Source organism: Pantherophis guttatus, chromosome 17, assembly GCF_059756535.1.
Source record: "Pantherophis guttatus breed Tessera chromosome 17, ASM5975653v1, whole genome shotgun sequence".
NCBI lineage: Eukaryota > Metazoa > Chordata > Lepidosauria > Squamata > Colubridae > Pantherophis > Pantherophis guttatus.
This window is the reverse complement of record NC_142079.1, coordinates 2161995-2179490: the sequence shown is the minus strand read 5'-3', so window position 1 is coordinate 2179490 and position 17496 is coordinate 2161995. Positions and strand designations below refer to the sequence as shown.

The following is a 17496-nucleotide window of genomic DNA, read 5'->3' as shown; positions in this document are numbered from 1 at the left end:
AGGATGGCAAAGGAGATGTTCCCCCCCCCCAAAAGCAGCCCCCCCTCCTTGCCCAGAGGAAGACTTCTCTCCCACTCCCACCATTGAAAAAATGCTAGCAAACTTCTCACTCCTTCCTTTTCCCTGCCCCCTCCTCCTTTTCCTTCCTCCTCTTCTGCCTCCTCCTTCCTCTTTCCCACCCCTTCCTCTTCCTCTTCCTCCTCCCCACTCTTCCTCTTTCCCCCCACTTCCTTCCCCTCTTCTTCCCCGCCCCTGCCCCCTCCTTTTCCTACCCCTCTCCTTCCGCTTCTTCCCCCACTTCTTCCTCTTCCCCACCCCTCCTCTTCCTCCTCCTCCCCACTCTTCTTCTCCCCCCCACTGCCTCCTTCCTCTTCTTCCTTCCCCTCTCCTCCTCCCCCTCCTTCCTCTTCCCCCACTTCTTCCTCTTCCCCATCCCTCCTCTTCTTCCCCCATCTCCTCCTTCCTCCTCTTCCCCACCCCCTCCTCCTTTTCCTACCTCTCTCCTCTTCTCCCCCCTCCTTCCGCTTCTTCCCCCACTTCTTCCTCATCCTCCCCACTCTTCCTCTTTCCCACCTTCTTCCCTGCCCCCTCCTTTTCCTTCCCCTCCTCCACTGCCCTTCCTTCCTCTTCCCCCACTTCTTCCTCTTCCCCACTCTTCCTCTTCTTCCCCATCTCCTTCTCCTCTTCCTAACCCCCTCCTCATTTCCTACTCCTCCCCCTCCTTCTGCCTCTTCCCCCACTTCTTCCTCTTCCCCACCCCTCCTCTTCCTCCTCCTCCCCACTCTTCCTCCTCTTCCCCATCTCCTCCTTCCTCCACTTCCCCACCCCCTCCTCCTTTTCCTACTCTGCCCCTCCTGCTTCTTCCCCCATTTCTTCCTCATCCTCCCCACCCCTCCTCTTCCTCCTTCTCCCCACTCTTCCCCGTCCCTGCCCTCCTTTTCCTACTCTTCTCCCCCTCCTTCTGCTTCTTCCCCCACTTCTTCCTCATCCTCATCCTCCCCACTCTTCTTCTTCCCCATCTCCTCCTCCCTCCTCTTCCCCTCCTCCTTTTCCTTCCTCCTCCTCCTCACTCTTCCTCTTCTTCCCCATCTCTTTCTCCTCCTCTTCCTCACCCCCTCCTCATTTCCTACTCCTCCCCTCCTTCTGCTTCTTCCCCCACTTCTTCCTCATCCTCCCCACCCCACCCCTCCTCTTCCTCCTCCTCCTCACTCTTCCTCCTCTTCCCCACCCCCTCCTTTTCCTACTCCTCCCCCTCCTTCTGCTTCTTCCCCTCCTCCTCTTCCCCGCCTCTTCGTCCTCCCCTTCCCCGCCCCCTCCTTCCCCTCCTCCTCCTCCTCCCCCGCATGGCCGAGCCGGGAGCGCGGCGGGGCAGGCGAGAGCAGCGGCGGGATGGGCGGCTGCGGCGGGGCCGGAGGGACCCAGGCCCGGGGGCTGTGCCCCCACTAGCCCCTTCCTCCTCCTCCTCCTCCTCGGGGGTCTCCGGCAGCGGCGCAGGCAGCCCGCCAGCCAAGGAGGCGCGGTGGCGCGGACCTCGCCGGGCGTGCCGGCCCCGGAGCCTCCCGGCGCCCGCATGTCCTACAAGCCCCTGGGGCCAGGTGAGCCGCGGCGGGGGAGGGGGAGGGTCTGCAGCAGCCCCCCCCTCCCCCAGCGCCGCCTTTGTGCGCTTGCAAACTTTGGATGGGGCGCCCAGCCGCTTCTCCAGCCTGGGAAGGGGGGGAGGATATTGGGGAGGGGGCTGTCCGGCCCTCAACCCCCCCCACCCATCTTAATGCGGTGGGGGGGGCGGCCAGCCAGAAGGCAGGGTGGGGGGGGATGGAGAAGGCGAGGGAGGGGCTGGAGGGGCAGAACAAGGGACCCTCGCCCCCCTCCCCTTCCCAACCCAACTCTGCACATGCTCAGAGTCTCTCTCTCTCTTTTTACCCCAGGAGCGGGGTCTTTTGGGGGGGGTCTTTCACCCCCAAAAAAGGGGAGGCTGGAGGACTTTTGGAACCAGATTGGGGGGTGGGGGTGTTTTCCTTTGTATTAAGCCTCTGGGTGGGCTTTGCTCCCCCCCCTCCTCCCAGGAAGGAGAAGTAAAGGCAGGATTTCGAATTGAGGAGGGGGGGGGCTTCCCTTCCCTCCCCCCTCCCTCCCCCTCCTTAAACAACTGAAGAGTGTGGAAAGTTTTCTCCATAGGAATCCAAAGGTTTCCAAAGTCCGCCCCCTCCTTTCCCTTCCAGCCCCCTCCCCCCCACCTCTAATTTGACCCCCTCCTCTGCAAAACTTTCTACTTTGGTTACTGTTTTTTGGGGGGAGGGGGTGTTTCTTCAGTCACCCTCCTCCCCCCCAAGATGGATTGGGCCTCTCCCCTAGATAAGTTGGGGACTAGGCTTTCAATGCCTGCCAGGGATTCTGGGTATTGTAGTCCCTCTCTGCCTGTCTCCATCTCCGGTACCACCAGGTCACTTCAGTCATACAGAGATAGAGACGGGATGCCTAGAGAAGCCCTGTTCTAGCTAGCTACAGTCTATCAATCATCCATTAATTAATCAATCTATCTATCATCTGTCTCCTCTCTCTCCCCCTCCTTTATTGCTCTCTATCTCTCTCTTCTATCTTTCTGTCATCTATTTATCTCTTCTGTCTCTTTATCTATCATCTATCTGTCATCGATATTAGTCTATTGATAGCTATATCATCTCTATCTGTCATGTAGAATCTATCAATATCTATATATTTATCATCTATCTGTCATCTATATTGGTCTATCAATCTATATCTCTTTCATGTAGAATCTATCAATATGTATATATTTCTCATATCTATATCATTATCTGTCATCTATATTAGTCTTATCAATATATCATCTCTATGTCATGTAGAATCTATTACTATCTATATATTTGTCATCTATATATATCATCTATATTAGTCTATCAATATCTATATCTCTGTCATGTAGAATCTATCAGTATCTATATATTTCTCATATCTATATCTGTCATCTATATTAGTCTATCAATATATTTCTCATGTAGAATCTATACATTTCTCATATCTATATATCTATCATCTATCATCTATATTAGTCTATCAATATATCATGTCATGTAGAATCTATATTTCTCATATCTATCATCTATGTCATCTATATTAGTCTATCAATATATCTCTCATGTAGAATCTATCAATATATATTTCTCCTATCTATCTATCTATCTATCTATCTATCTATCTATCTATCTATCCATCATCTAGTATACTGAGAATTGAGCAGGTATTGTAGTCTCAGCCTCTAAATAATGGCAAGAAGGTTGAATTAAAAGTTTCTTGTTACAAGACTCTGGTTGTTAAAAACCAGGAAGGGGTAACTTTGCCAGGCCAGTATTTGAAGAGAGAAAGGTTTAAAAAGAGTGCTTGCAAAAACCCCTTTCTAAAATGGTTCAGGTTTTCGTCTAAAGTTTGGTTTCTAACTTGGGTTTGGTTAAGTTGGTTAACGGGCAGCACCTTCGTTCATACCATAGGCTAAACCAGTGGGAAGTGGGGGGGTTTCCCCCAAACTTAACATCCTTTAAAACGTTTGGGCTTCAACTCCCAGAATTCCCCAGCCAACATTTTAAAAGTTGCCAAAGTTTGAAAAACACTGTCTAAACTATAATATAGAGGTTTGGTAGGGGGATTAATGGATGTTCTGTGCTCCCAGCCAGCTGTGATTTATTCCGTAAACGACAGCTAAGCCAATAATGGCTTGCTTAATGCCTAAACCAGCATCCTCCGTGCCTTTTCAGAGGGAACAGCTGGCAAAGGCCTACCGAAAGCCAATGCCTGTGGCTATGCCCCCAGGTTTGTGCCCACCTCCCCAAAGAACATCTCTTTGACAGGTTTATTCCAGATGTTTGGATTTCAAGGATGCTGAAGATCCCTGCATTCCAGCTCCCTCGGGTTTTACCGGTGGGAAATTTCAAAGGCGCACCCTCAATCCCTGGAGGGAAAACAAAACCTGATGACCCTGAGAAAATTCAGCTAAAAATAAAAATACAAGGCTAGAGCCCGTGGGACCTTAAAAAGTGTCCTTGTAAGCGAGACTTCGATTTTGGAGTCCGCAGCTGTTCCTTCACATCTGGCCCAGGAATGCCGAGTTTCCCCCCCCCCGCCACCCACTCCACAAGATTCCCTTTTGTCCTGCCTTTTTGACGTCCGTGCGTTTGTGTGTGTGTGTGCGTGTGCGTGTGTAGTAATTGCGACGTTTTGGACGGGCTTCGAAGCGGGAGGAAGGCCATCTGCCACATTGAAAGGATGACTCAGGCTGCCTCCGAAATCCAGTTCCCTTCCTTTCCAAGACGTGAGGATCATCCCCAATGCGAAAAAAGGAAAAAAAAAAAAGAAAGAAATTTAGAAAGATCTTCCTTCAAATGCTTGGGTTGATTCCAGTTTAACCCGAGCTGCTTTCTTTTATTATTTTCTTACTCTTATTTTCTTATTCTTATTCTTTCCTATTCATTATTCTTATTCATTGTTCTTATGATAGATTTAATTAATTAATTTAATAATTATATTTCTATACCGCCTTTCTCCCATAGGACTCAAGGCGGTGTACAGTCAAGAAAAATATAGATACACAAAACATCATAAAATTGCTAATTAAAATTATTATTATAACATAGTTTGGCCCAATTAAATAGAACCTAACTTAATCTTGAATTCGATTCACAGTCTGGGACTGGTAAAAACTTAACGGTTCAAAGTCCTAACCAAGGATCTAAGAGGTATTAAGTTAGCCTCTGAGCAGTTCTGAATAAGGTGGGGTGGGTTTTTTTTTTTTTTTTTGGCAAAGTTGGGATATTCAGGTCTACTTCAGCATATTCAGTTCAAAATTTCCATGTGTCTAGGCAACCCTTTGGGTGGTATTATCAGCATCTCTTTTATTCATTAGACATGAAACTCAAAGTCAACTGAACATTTAAAAACGTTTCTATCACATATCATTGAGTGGCGCTGATGGTTGATATGGGTTGGTGCCAGCATCCTAGGGATCAATCAAGTAGCTTTTTGAGGATGATGATGATTGATTGATTGATATAATCTTTAGTTTGATTCGCAGTCTGGGACTGGTAAAAACAATTCAAGTCGTAACCAAGGATCTATTATTATTATTCTTTTATTCATTAAACATGAAACTCAGTCAACTGTACATTTAAAAATGTATCAGGAATACCATTGACTGGTGCTAATGGTTGATACGGGTTGCTGCCAGCGTCCTAGGGATCAACTAAGTATCTTCTTCTTCTTCTTCTTCTTCTTCTTCTTCTTCTTCTTCTTCTTCTTCTTCTTCTTCTTCTTCTTCTTCTTCTTCTTCTTCTTCTTCTTCTTCTTCTTCTTCTTCTTCTTCTTCTTCTCTTTCTCCTTCTCCTTCTCCTTCTCCTTCTCCTTCTCATCATCATATTATTACTATTATTATCATCATCATCTTTTATTCATTAAACATGAAACTCAGTCAACTGTACATTTAAAAATGCATCACAAATACCATTGACTGGTGCTAATGGTTGATACGGGTTGCTGCCGGCGTCCTAGGTATCGATCAAGTATCTTCTTAAAATATATGATATTCCGAGTAGCGCAGCTTTTTGCAGTTCCTCTGGTGGTGGTGGTGTAGTTGTTATTATTATTGATTTAATCTTCAGTTCGATTCACAGTCTGGGACTGGTAAAAACAATTCAAGTCGTAACCAAGGATCTATGATTATGATTATTTGTATTCTTACTTTTATTTTTAAAGGGATGTTGTTTCTTCCGTAGGGTGTTTTTCAGGGGGTGGGAAGAGGGATGTTGAGAGTGTCGTGTCCCGTCCCCCACATCTCCATCGTAGCTTCTCCGCCTGCTTTGTGAACGGGGCACACTCCGGCACCCTGGCTCAAGGCCAGCCGGGCAGACAAAGGAGACTGAAGCTGAATGCATTCAATGTTTGAGCTGGCATCGCCTGTCCCTGTGGCCAAGTGCCAGGCAGGGGCTCTGGCACCGATGAGCTTTGTATTCCCCTACTTCTCCGGGGCCCAAAAAACAGCTGAGTTCTCAGGCTGGGCTGGTTCTGGGCCCCCTTGAACAGAACCTATCCAGATGGGGAAGAGATCCCTGCAAACAAATCGGTTGATCCATTGCCCCGAACTTCTTTGCAGTTCTTTGCGATGCTTCCCTCACTCTCCCTCCAGCGTCCGGGCTCGGCTAAATGAGCTCTGGATGTCCTTTGACGAAGATTTCCCGTTTCCAAGCCAGCCTGGCATTGTGTGCCTTTCCTTCCACCACCACCCACCCTCACCCTCCAGCTGGGTGAAGCTGGCACGGCTGCAAAAGGCGGCCATCTGCATTGCGTTTGGGGGGGGGCGGTGGCGCAGCCAAGTCCGAGCCCCCCCCCTCTCCTTTTGTTCCTGGGGGCCTGCTGCCGGCAGAGGAGGCTCTGGCTGCCGGAGGCTATGTCCTACTACGTGTTTGAGGGCCAAGGAGCAGGTAAAGGGACCCCCGGATCGTCGGTTTGGGGGCGGTTGGAGAAGAGGGGTGGTGGGTGGCACAGCCTCGAGATACGGAGCCAGTCTCTAGGGCAAGATGGGGCCAGTGGAAGGCTCATCCTTCCTGGAGAAGGCAGGCAGGCGGGCGAAGCTGGGCTTCGGAGTGGACCCATAATCCCCAACCTTTCCAATGGCAAGCCCCCCCCCCACCCAACCCACCCCATTTGTCACCAGCGTTGGCTTGCCAGCCATGCCAGAAATGAGGAAGGGGTGTCGCCAATTGGGAGAAAGAGACCCGTTTTTTTATGGCCAAGGTGCCTGAATTCACGTCAAACCCCCCCTCCCTCCCTTATATTTGTGTACCACCACAAAACAGCCGCTTCGCACATGCTGTAAATCACCCTTTGATTGGCTTTACGGAGTAAGTCGATGCCTTGGGTGGCCAACTTTAATGGAAATATATTCTGGCGGACACCCACCCACCAAAAGAAAGAAAAATGTATATATTTGCTGCCATGCTGGACCCCGATATTCTCCTGCGCTCGAATGAGTTCCATTGCCTGTTTGACAGACATATTTTTTTTTCCCCTGAGCCGGGGAGTCTATAAATTAGATTATTTTGAAGCCCGATCCCATTATTCGTTTGCGTAAGGAGTTTTATTTAGGATTTCTGGGGCTGCCCGCCTCCTAGCAGTGACTCCGAGCTCGCAAATCATGCCAGCGTTACAAGAAGAAAAATCGCCAATTTTTAATATTTCACAGCTGGGGAGAACAAGGAAAGTCCATGCGAAGGGGGGAAAAGTTTTCTTTCCCGAGACAAAAAAAGGACCATTCTTGAAGCGTTCGCATTTATTTCCGAGTTAAGCCTGCAATTCCGTGTTGCTATTAAGCATTAGATAACGCTGTTAAACTACAGAGTGATAGATAATGCATTTTCTCTGATATTTATCTCTTAATTCTTTGGGGATCCAATCTTACCCATTGCGTTTATTTCTCTCCAAAGCTCATTCTCCTTCTACCAGTATGGCGGGCTCGGGGCAGTACCGACATCTGATTAATGACTACGGACCCCCGTCTCTAGGCTACACGCAAGGAGGGCAGGTAAAAAAAAATAAATTGATTTTTCCGTTTTAACTTTATGGACGCAGGGGACCGTTCAGTCCCCTTGGTCGGTCAATCCTGCTTTCGTGTTCATGTCATGCAGAGGGTTGAAATTGTGATGATGCTACGAGATTCTGCCAAGAAGGAAAAGGCAGGATTTTCTTTGTTACTATTCTAGTGATTAAAGGGGTCTCTGCCTCCAATAGAGTAGAAAGGGTGAAGAGAAGAGCAACGAAGAGGATCAGGGATCTGGAGGCTAAAACATATGAAGAACGGTTGTAGGAACTGGGTATGTCTAGTCTAATGAAGAGAAGGACTAGGGAGGACATGATAGCAGTCTTCCGATACTTGAGGGGCTGCCACAAGGAAGATGGGGTTGTTCTTATCTAGGCCTCCTGAGTCAGTAAAACACACGAGGAGTCCCAAAAACCTGTTTTATTTTAACAGCTGTGAATTCTGTTCATCCACAGAGGAGTCCCCAAATAGTTGTCAAGAGTCCTTCGGGATAAGGCTGATAATCACTCACCTTTATCTCCCTTGACACACTGCCAAAGACCTAATTGGCAAAGGCACACGGAGTCCAGAATCAAACGGAGCTTCAGGCTGTAAACTGCACAGAATGAACAACGTTGCTTCCTGCAAAGGCGCCACGTGCCTTTGCTCCTCTTTTAAGCCTTATGGGAGAGGCCAATCATCTCCCAGCCCTACTCCCGAGTCGTCCCTTTTGTTTTAGCTGTTCTTGCCTTCCAGCAGCTCTGCGCATGTGCGCACTGGGAACAGGCTCCCCCCGTTCCTCTGCCTCGCTGAGGTCCGACTCTGGAGGCTCCGGAGGCAGCACGTACCTCCCAGATGGCCCTTTCTCTGCCTCCGACGCAGAGCCTTCGTCTGAGCCTTCCCCAGGCTCCAGGACTGACCCATGTTCCTCCCCAGCCTCCTCACTGTCCGACTCTGCGGCCAGCTCCGCAGGGAGGTAATTTTGATCCCGTGACCCTGGGGATGTTACAACAGTCGTTAAGTGTGAAAATCGGTCCTTTTTTTCCAGGGCCGTTGTAACTTTGGTCACTAAGCGAAAGGTCGTTAAGATGGGGACTATTGTTCTGCTCCTTTGTTAACCCTCGGTTTTTGGATTTATTTGTGACTTAATTCGAGGTTTGTTTGTTTGTTTTTCCTGTCCTTTTCTGTCAGCAGGGCAGCGGCAGCAACCAAGTCCCTCAGAGCAAATACGCAGAACTCCTGACCATCATCGAAGAATTAGGAAAAGAAATCAGACCGACGTACGCCGGGAGCAAAAGTGCCATGGAAAGGCTAAAACGAGGTAAATTTTAGGTCAGATCTTTTAAATCGCCGACGTTTCTAGTCCTCGGGATTTGTACCGCCGTTGAAGCGGGCTTTATCCTCTCCCGGTTCTGAATTTGCGACGGGTAGTAGAGCCGACGACGGAAAGAGGCCGGCTTACTATTTGGAAGCAGATTGGCGGGAATTAACGCAGTCGGCCTCTCTTAACCAACCGAGTAGTTTCGGCCTTGTTCCTTTTCATTGGTTGATCTCCGTTGCCATGGTGACAAGCTTCAGGGTTCGCCCATCCTCGTGGGCGGGAATCGATTTAATCCAAACATCATTTGGCTGCAAACTACAAAAGAGGCCGTTTACGGTCTCGGAAAACCCGCCTTGACTTAAGTGCAAAAGGCAGGCTATTTTCTAGACCAGGGGTCTCCAACCTTGGCAACTTTTAAGCCTGGCGGACTTCAACTCCCAGAATTCCCCAGCCAGCAAAGCAAAGCTGGCTGGGGAATTCTGGGAGTTGAAGTCCGCCAGGCTTAAAAGTTGCCAAGGTTGGAGACCCCTGCTCTAGAGATCACACCCAAACAGATTCAGGAAAGACAAAACAGCCTTGTCTACCGTATTTTACACAAATAAAAGAGATTTATTCCAAAAGTGGAGACTCAAAATAGATAAGTCCTCGACTTACGGCCGCCATTGAGCCTGACATCTCTGTCATTAAGTGAGCTTTGCCTCCTTTTACAACCTTCCTTGCCTCTGTTGTTAAGTGAAGCACAGCAGTGGGTAAGTTACTGTGTTTCCCCAAAAATAAGCCCTCCCCGAAAATATTTAAACGCACGAGCAGCTGGTCCCCGCCATTTCCTCTGGTTGGGGTTAGGGAGACAGAGATAAAAATCAGGTAAGACGGCAAGAGGAGCCCCGTCTCGCTCCCCGCACCCCAAAATAATAAGACCTCCCTGAAAATAAAGTCAAGCACTTATTTTGGGGTTCAAAAAAATATGAGACAGGGTCTTATTTTCAGGGAAACACGGTAGTAACTGTAATTCATTGTTAAATGAATCAAAGTTGCTTGTGAGGAAGTCGCAAAGGGGGATCATACGATCCTGGGACACAGCAACAGTCGTAAGTATGAGTCAGTTGGCAAGCATCTGAATTTTAATCGCGTGACCCATGGGGATGCTGCAGAGGTTGTAAGCGTGGGAAAAGGTTGCACATCACTTTTTTTCGGGGCCGTCATAACTGTGAATGGTCACTAAAGGAACTGTCGTTAAGTCGAGGATTCCTGCAAAGGCCAAAATGAACTTTGCACAAAAAGACGGGCTGTTAAAATATGATTTGCTTTGGAATTTGGGCTCTTTTATGATGTTATTTCCCCAGTCAGCAGCTAAGTTGCTCGCTCACCTCGGGGAGACAAAAAAGCATCTTTAACAACAAAAAAAACCCTATTTTATTTATTTTTCCAGGTATCATTCACGCCAGAGGCCTGGTCCGAGAATGTTTAGCAGAGACGGAGAGAAATGCAAGATCTTAAGATCCCTTCGGCCCCTGCCTCCCAAGTGATCCCTTCCCCGTTCCTCTGGAAAAAAATGCAGACCAATCCTTCCAAACTGGCAATTCTACACAGCTTCTTTCTAATTTGGGATGATAGTTCCCCTTTTCGAGAACGGTGGCCGAAGATTGCTGGGCCCCCGTTGAATTCCTGCTCCAATTCAAGATGTTTCTATCCTTTCACAAACTTACTTTTGACTCTTATTCTTTCTGCAAGCCACCATCCTGGATCGATCCATTAAAAAAGAGGAAAAAAAAGAACCCCACCCCTTGGAAGAATGGAAATGGGTTCAGAGGGCTGTTTTTTTTGTTCTTTTTCCACCCAAAGTCTGCTCAACAAAAGCTTTGCTTCTTTCCCATTTATTTTGCCATCTGCACCCAACATCCCCTCTCAAACTTTCTGCCATCGCTTTCCAGACTCGCAAACCTCTCAAGATCGTTTTCCGGTCTGCGTTCAGGGCCGGTTGAGGGAATCCGTTGCAGCTTTCCAGAGATCCCTCGGCTGAAATAAAAGCTGGACAGGTTCCCCTCTCGGAAATCTCCCTCCTTGCATTACTGGCGTTTTTCTATACAATGCATCAGTAGGTTTTGCGTCGATGAGTTGTGGACATCCACAAACACACCAGAATCCTGCACAACGCACCCAGGTAAATTCTTAGGATTTGCAGGGTAAGCCTCTTTTTTGGGGGGAGAAAAATTGCCTTAATCACCCCCAAATTAACTTCCCAGCCCAACGATTTCAGGAATTGTTTTTAAGCTGGAAGGATTCTAAACCTGCCTGCCATCTGCCCTTCAAGCGCCATAATATTTTTTTGGCACACAGACCATAAACAATCTCTCTGAAAACGTCCCTTTCTTTGCATGAGTTTTCCCCAACCATCTCCCCCAAAAAACGCACAATTTCCTCCCAAGCAGAAAACAGCCAATTTTCAGCCCCGTATTAACAATTCTCTCCCCCCCCATCCCTGGATTTAAATTGCAACTTTGCCTCTTTGTATGTATTTATTACTTGACGTAATAAAGCTTATTTTCAGTAATTCCTGTGGTTAAATAGTGGCGAGCCGTTGGGAGAGAGGGATGTTGGGCCTGGACAAGTAATTAAAATTATTACACGAGGACGAACAGAGGAGATGGAAACGATTAAGAAAAGGAAAGTAAGCGTACATTCGGATGGATTCCAGAAAAGGGATCCAGCTTTTCCCTGATTGAACGCCGGGATGCCAAAGTTTTCTTTGATAACGGATTGAACGCATCAACTCGACAACTGGATTTAACGTTTCGGGGAGCGAAATGCAACTTTTGGCACATTACCAAATGGCAGCAAACAAGCCTGTATAGTTTGTTCTTTTAAAGTTCCGGAAAAGAATATGCAAGGAGAAGAAATAAATTACGTGACACCCCCCCCCCCCCAAAAAAGCTGCGATCTAGGCCCTGGGAAATGAGGAGTGGGTTTTCTTCTCTGCCATCTGCTAGGATCTCTTGTCCTCAGTGAAATTTGGGGGGGGAGAATGACTCCATCGTGCTAATAATTCAAGCACTGATTGTACTGTGTTGTTTTCTGCTGAACCGCCGAGTTCTTAAAAGAAATAGGCATTGATTAGAGTAGGTTGTCCGTTTTTTTGGACAGCCGAGACTGTCTTTATGTTCCTATCTTGCCCTCCAGGCCAAGCATTTCTTTCAAGTGCCGCTTCCTCTCCAGGTTTTTCTTGGCTTGCCGTCTCTTCTCTTCCTTTTTTTTCTGGAACTCGTGTTTCTCCTGGAGGACCACGCTGGACTGGCCCTTGTAGAAAACGTCCACTTTCTCCTGAAGGATCTCTCGGGCTTTGGAGCGGTTGGTCTCGAGGGATCGGGTCTGATGGCACTAGGGAAGAAGAAAAAAGGATCTGGAGTTAGAGAAGGCGGGCCGCCTCGTCCGGAAAGCTTTGCTGGGATAGGTGCTACTCGAGAAAAGCATTCGGGCAGGAGACGTTCAGTGGTCAGAAATTGAGAAAAACAATACTGAAGACTGGATAGGCCGGCAAAAGCTCACAAAGAGAGCCATAAATGCCATTAGGATGAGGATGAGCGCGTGGGCCATGTTCTACCAACGCTTCTAGTAGGATGAACAGGATGAGATGGTTTAACTGCCACTAGTTGAAAACTGCTTTCATCCAGAAGTGTTTCTTAACCGTGGCAACTTAAGAGGGATGGACGTCCATTCCCAGAATTCCCTTGCTGGCTGGGGAATTCTGGAAGCCAAAGTCCACCCATTTTCTGAGGTCTACCAACCATAGTGTCTGGACTCTAGAGAAGCCTGACCCTGGGGAATTCTGGGAGCTGAAGTCCAACCATCTTGTGGTTGAAGTTCAGACATCATCTGAGGTCTACCAATCATAGAGTCTGGGCTCTAGAGAAGCCAGACCCTGGAGAATTCTGGGAGCTGAAGTCCACCCATGTTCAAGCTGCCACAGTTGAGAAAACACTGCACAACTAGTTTCAATACGACCACAAATCTTGCAGATTGAGCTAAAGGTTTTCCTGGTCAAACACAGACCACAATTTACTCCACGCCCCATCATTCCTGTGCTTACAACAGGGAAGGTTCTCCTCTGATCACCTGGATTGGGCTTTTACTCACAGTAAGAGATCCGGAAGCCCCCTATATTTCAGATCCTCGAGTAACTTTCAGATCACGCACAGCAAGTCTGGATCAAATAAGGGAGCCCTGCTGCCAGGAAATGAAGTAGAACCCTCAGTGCCTTCACCTTGATGACAATCCCCGAAGGAAGATGCTTCAGAACCACACAGTTGTTGGTTTTGTTGGTGGCTTGGCCTCCAGGCCCAGAGCCCCGGACAAACTGTTCTTCCAAGTCGGCTTCGTTGAGAGGAAGCAGCTCGGCACAGCTCTTCTTCCCTGCTCCAAGGACGTACGGTCCAAGACAGTGGCGCAGTAAGAGATGTTTGCCTCCAAGCTTTGATGTCCAAGGGAAGGTTCTCCGATGGATCAAAGCGGCAGTGAAGCGTAATAAATTTGAGGGAGGCATCTAAATGGAACCGGCAGGGACTTTTCTAGCTGCAAGAGAGAAACGGAAAGACTGAACTAGAGAGAAAAAAAATCCAGAAGTTTGGCTGAGTCAACATACCATAGCCTACAGCAGGTTTAATAGTTTGGTCAAGATAAAGGTTCCCCTGGCACATCTGTGTTAGTCGTTCCCGACTCTAGGGGGCGGTGCTCATCTCTGTTTCAAAGCCGAAGAGCCAGCGCTGTCCGAAGACATCTCTGTGATCATGTGGCCGGCGTGACTCAATGCCAAAGGCGCACGGAACACTGTTCCCTTCCCACCAAAGGTGGTCCCTATTTTTCTACTTGCATTTTTTTTACGTGCTTTCGAAGGTTGGCAGAAGCTGGGACAAGTCACGGGAGCTCATCCCGTTACGCGGCACTAGGGATTCGAACCGCTGAACTACCGACCTTTCGATCGACAAGCTCAGTATCTTAGCCTCTGACCTCCCATGTCTCTTTGGTAGAAGAAGCCAAATCTGCATTTGCCTTGAGATGCTTCACGCCACACCGAATGTCTGGTTAACTGCAGAACTGGCACTGTAGAAAAAACAGATCAGCAGCTATTAAAAAAAAATGATGTCTGGTGTGATTTAACCATACCTACTTCTGAGAAAATTCACCATGTAATAATATCGTACCTGGGGCTCTTCTTAATGGCTGCCAAAATGCACCTCTGTCTCCCTGCACAGCTCTGTCTGGCTGCAACCCAGCAGAATTTGCTGAAGTTCAGTGCTTTGGCTTCCATCTGTCCCTTTTCTATTTCTGCATATGCTCTGCTCAAGCCTTCTGTGTTAAATAATACACCAGGTGTGCAGCTCAGCGGGAAGGGACAAACTCACGCTGCAGGGAAAAAAGGAGGGCGAGCTCACTGCTCCCTTTTTTCTCCTCTTACTATTCTTAGAGCAAATTAATGGCTCTAAGCTGATCAACTGACAGGGTTCCAAGAGGCTGCCAAGACCTAGTGGCTCTAAAAGAGAAATCTAGTTTTTAAAAACTCGGAACCAGAAAAACGTTTGAGTCAGCACACAAAAATAAGTCGCCGTAAGCAATACGGGTATAATGGACTCTGAAGCAAAATTCGATCCAAAGTGAAGTTTCGGTATCTTCCCAGTTTTGTTTGAAAGCAACGAATTAACTTGGCCTTGACTGAAATTCTTTTTAAAAAGCCGTTTGATTACGTTGGTGAAGTATCAGCCATTGAAAATAGATTGTTCCCCGAGATGCTCCCTGATCGAAACATTTCCAGTTCAGCATTCGATCCAATGCCGGTACCGAATCGCACATTTTTGCCAGCTATCACAGTTCTGTCACTCCAGCGGCGTAACTTTTTCAGAAGATTCGTGGAGGGGGAAAATGGACCCCAAACCACTGACTTGATAAAAGAGATGAAAAAGTAGACGAGTTTTAAAAGCCAATTTTTTTCACTTATCATCTCCCACCCTCTGCAGTGAAGTCACAATGCGATGCCTGCCACTTCAGTTGCCAAGGGAATAAATGGGATGGGGTGGGGAAGGGGGAAAGAGAGAGAAAAAGGCTGCATCACTGCAGAACCGGCTCGGACCACTGCATTGCAACCAACTGCCAAAGGAAATGCAGCCTGGCCACCTTCCATCATGGTAAGAAGCAAACCCAGTTCCTCCTCTTTAAATCCAGTTGATTAAAAGCAGAGATACGGACGTGGGAATAAGCAAGGGCACCCCCTAAAAAGTTTGTTTGTTTTTTTTTAAAAAAACACGTGCTCAATCTTCACATAAAGGTGGTGTAACTGGGCTGAAACAGATTACAGGCAGTCCTCGACTTACGACCACAACCGAACCCAACATTTATGTTGCTAAGTGAGATCTTTTGTTAAGTGAGTTTTGCTCCATGCAGCGACCACACTTGCCACTGTTGTTAAGCGAATCGTTGCAGGTGTTCCATTAGAAACACGGTTGTTAAGTGAATCTGGTCTTCCACCGCTGACTTTGCTCGCCGCAAAACGTGACCACCCAGGACGTTGCAATCGTCGTAAGTACGAAGCGGTTGCTGAGTGAGTGTCTGTATTTTGATCACGTGATCACGCGGGGATGCCGCAACGGTTGCAAGTGGGAAAATCGGTCCTCAAGCCGTATATTTTCCCCCAGTGACGTTGTAACTTTGTCCGGTCACTAAATGAGCTGTTGTAAGTCGAGAGTAACCTTGTAGTAGCCGTGTTTGCTTGAGTGGCAGATCTGGAGATCTTTTCAGGCTTCTGATGCTCTTCCTTTTTTTTTTTTCCTCTCCTGGATCTGGGCTTTGCAAAGTGTGCCCCCCCTTTTTTGGGGGGGGGAAGGGCTCTCTTTTCCTCTCCAGCTACAAATCAGAGCAGTCCCATATTGGGTTGGAAGTGGAGAAAAGTGGGTTCAAATCCTTATTCTCCCCACCCCCACCCCACCTCCCTCGTCTGGCTCTCATTCTGCCCGCCTGTCCTACCTCGCAGGGCTGTTGTTGTGCGTTTAGGATGGAGAGAAAAGGCCGAAGAGAAGGTGGGAAATAGACACAACGAGCAGCTTCTATGTCGGAGGGGAGGGAGAAGGTTTTCACGGGACGGCCCATCTCTCCTTGCGGAGGGCTTCCCAAACTTACCTTCGGGGTAACTCAACTACGACTAGGCCTCAGCCCCGACGCTGCTGCGCATGCGCCCCGCCTTCCTCAGCGCCCCTCCAATGGCTGAGCCCCGAAGGAGCCAATCCCAGAGAGGCTCTTTCCCCCGCAAGCCCCCCGTCCCGTTCCTCACTCGTTGACCTAAGCGAGAGATAGAGTGTCTCCCCGCCCCCCACGGGGCCAATAGCGTCCTCGATTCTGCGCCCACCCTCCGACTCGCCGGCCAATCGCGTCGCGCGGCGGCTCGGGAGACAGCCAATCGGCGCAGCCGCCTCGCGAGCCTTTGGCGTCCTGTCTTGAAACCGCTTCTTCGAATCTCAACCGCCAACGGCGGGACGGAGGAGACGGTTGGCGGCTCGGCCTTCTCCCCCGGCTCGGCTTTCGCCTGACGGGAGCGGCGCGGAAGGCCAGCCGGGGCCGCCGGGGAGGTAAGCGAGGGACGGCGGAGGCGGAATCCCCTTTACGAGGACCGGACAGCTTCTTCTGACGGGAGGGCGGGGCGACCTCATTTCCTTCCCCTGCCACGCCCCCACTTCTTCGACTGACAGGCGGGTCATCCAATGCCTGGCCGCTCTGGATGTTTATACTCCAGCCTCGTCCAATAAGGGGTGAGGGGTGGGGCTCGTTAAAAGGTCGGGCTCGAAGCCAGTAAATAAGGGCGGGATGCCAGGCTGGCCTACCTTGCAGGGTTCTTGAGAAGGTTCTAAAGGAGCTCAAGAGTTGCTGGGATTCGCTCTGGGTGTAAATTTAATATTGTTATTAGGGTTCTTTTGCGCTGCCAGCCGGTTGTTTACGTAGGATTTGGTATTTTTAATCCACCTATCAAGTATTTCTCCAGGTTTTGGGATAGACAGATGTTGTTTCTTGTTATTATTATTGATTTTTGTGTGTGGTTTTTTTTTTAATTTAATTTTTTTTTTAATTTTAATTTGTTTTTAATGTATCCTTTCAGATACAGTGAAAAACTCAGCAGAAAAGCAGGAGTTGGGTAGATAAATCTAAAATATCAAAAATAAATAGGATAAATAAATATACCTTTATTTGGTATATTTTCGATTAGAAACATTGATAAAGAAGAAAAACTAGGTAGTGGTGAATCAAGTTGGTGGGGTTCATTTCCCAGATGGATAAAAAATTAGGAGATTGTTTTGCACACCGTTGGTTGCAATTTTCTCCTTGCTAGTGAAGAAAAGCGACTTCCTCACTGTTTCATCAAAAGACAATAAATAACATCTCCCCTTTAATGTATTTGGGTTATATGTCGCTAGGTCTAAATTCGAGAATTAAACAGCCGATTTTAAAAAGTTGGCTGTAACAGGGGAGATAGACCGAAATGAAAAATATACAATACTATAGAGAACACACACCTAACCCAAAGTCTGGGGGAAGAAATATAATATATAAAATTGAATATGTTCCT

The 17496-nt window shown here is 48.1% G+C and overlaps 3 protein-coding genes across 19 annotated transcripts in view; 2 read left to right on the top strand and 1 right to left on the bottom strand.

Annotated features, from left to right (window-relative positions):
- The first annotated feature begins 1200 nt into the window (after positions 1-1200).
- Positions 1201-11448, top strand: CDK2AP1 (cyclin dependent kinase 2 associated protein 1). 4 transcript variants are annotated; one of them, XM_060691886.2, is made up of 4 exons: positions 1201-1595; positions 7485-7582; positions 8771-8897; positions 10327-11448. In XM_060691886.2, the coding sequence occupies exons 1-4, from the start codon at positions 1571-1573 to the stop codon at positions 10392-10394; spliced, it is 318 nt and encodes a 105-aa protein (XP_060547869.1). In that variant the 5' UTR covers positions 1201-1570; the 3' UTR covers positions 10395-11448. The 4 variants fall into 4 exon arrangements, with proteins under 4 accessions (XP_060547869.1, XP_060547868.1, XP_034262945.1 ...); XM_060691885.2 differs by having other exon boundaries at positions 1317-1595; positions 8768-8897; XM_034407054.3 differs by lacking the exon at positions 1201-1595 and adding an exon at positions 6311-6482 and having other exon boundaries at positions 8768-8897.
- The window catches only part of MTRFR (mitochondrial translation release factor in rescue), a 14571-nt gene continuing 8469 nt past the window's right edge, over positions 11395-17496 (bottom strand). The window contains exons 1-4 of one of the 8 annotated variants that reach the window (XM_087880389.1): positions 16285-16417; positions 13899-13991; positions 13156-13463; positions 11395-12272 (exon numbers count right to left, since the gene is read on the bottom strand). In XM_087880389.1, the coding sequence (XP_087736515.1) occupies positions 12051-12272; positions 13156-13434 (501 nt within the window). In that variant the 5' untranslated portion in view covers positions 13435-13463; positions 13899-13991; positions 16285-16417 and the 3' untranslated portion in view covers positions 11395-12050. Of the gene's footprint in view, positions 12273-13155; positions 13464-13862; positions 13992-14092; positions 16418-17496 lie in introns of those variants that run through there. The other 7 variants (XM_087880388.1, XM_034428711.3, XM_034428710.3 and 4 more) reach the window with 7 other exon arrangements.
- MPHOSPH9 (M-phase phosphoprotein 9) overlaps positions 14932-17496 on the top strand; it is a 25240-nt gene continuing 22675 nt past the window's right edge. For 4 of the 7 annotated variants that reach the window (XM_087880382.1, XM_034428707.3, XM_087880385.1 and 1 more), the window contains exon 1: positions 14932-15070. The gene's annotated coding sequence lies outside the window, so the exon portion shown is untranslated. Of the gene's footprint in view, positions 15071-16329; positions 16505-17496 lie in introns of those variants that run through there. The other 3 variants (XM_087880383.1, XM_034428708.2, XM_034428706.2) reach the window with 2 other exon arrangements.

Excerpts from the sequence above, each read along its gene's own strand:
- CDK2AP1 (XM_034407054.3), top strand. The coding sequence starts at position 6,449 with ATGTCCTACTACGTGTTTGAGGGCCAAGGAGCAG. Across the intron at positions 7,583-8,767 it reads GCTACACGCAAGGAGGGCAG|CAGGGCAGCGGCAGCAACCA; the intron begins GTAAAAAAAAAT and ends CTTTTCTGTCAG. Across the intron at positions 8,898-10,326 it reads CATGGAAAGGCTAAAACGAG|GTATCATTCACGCCAGAGGC; the intron begins GTAAATTTTAGG and ends TTATTTTTCCAG.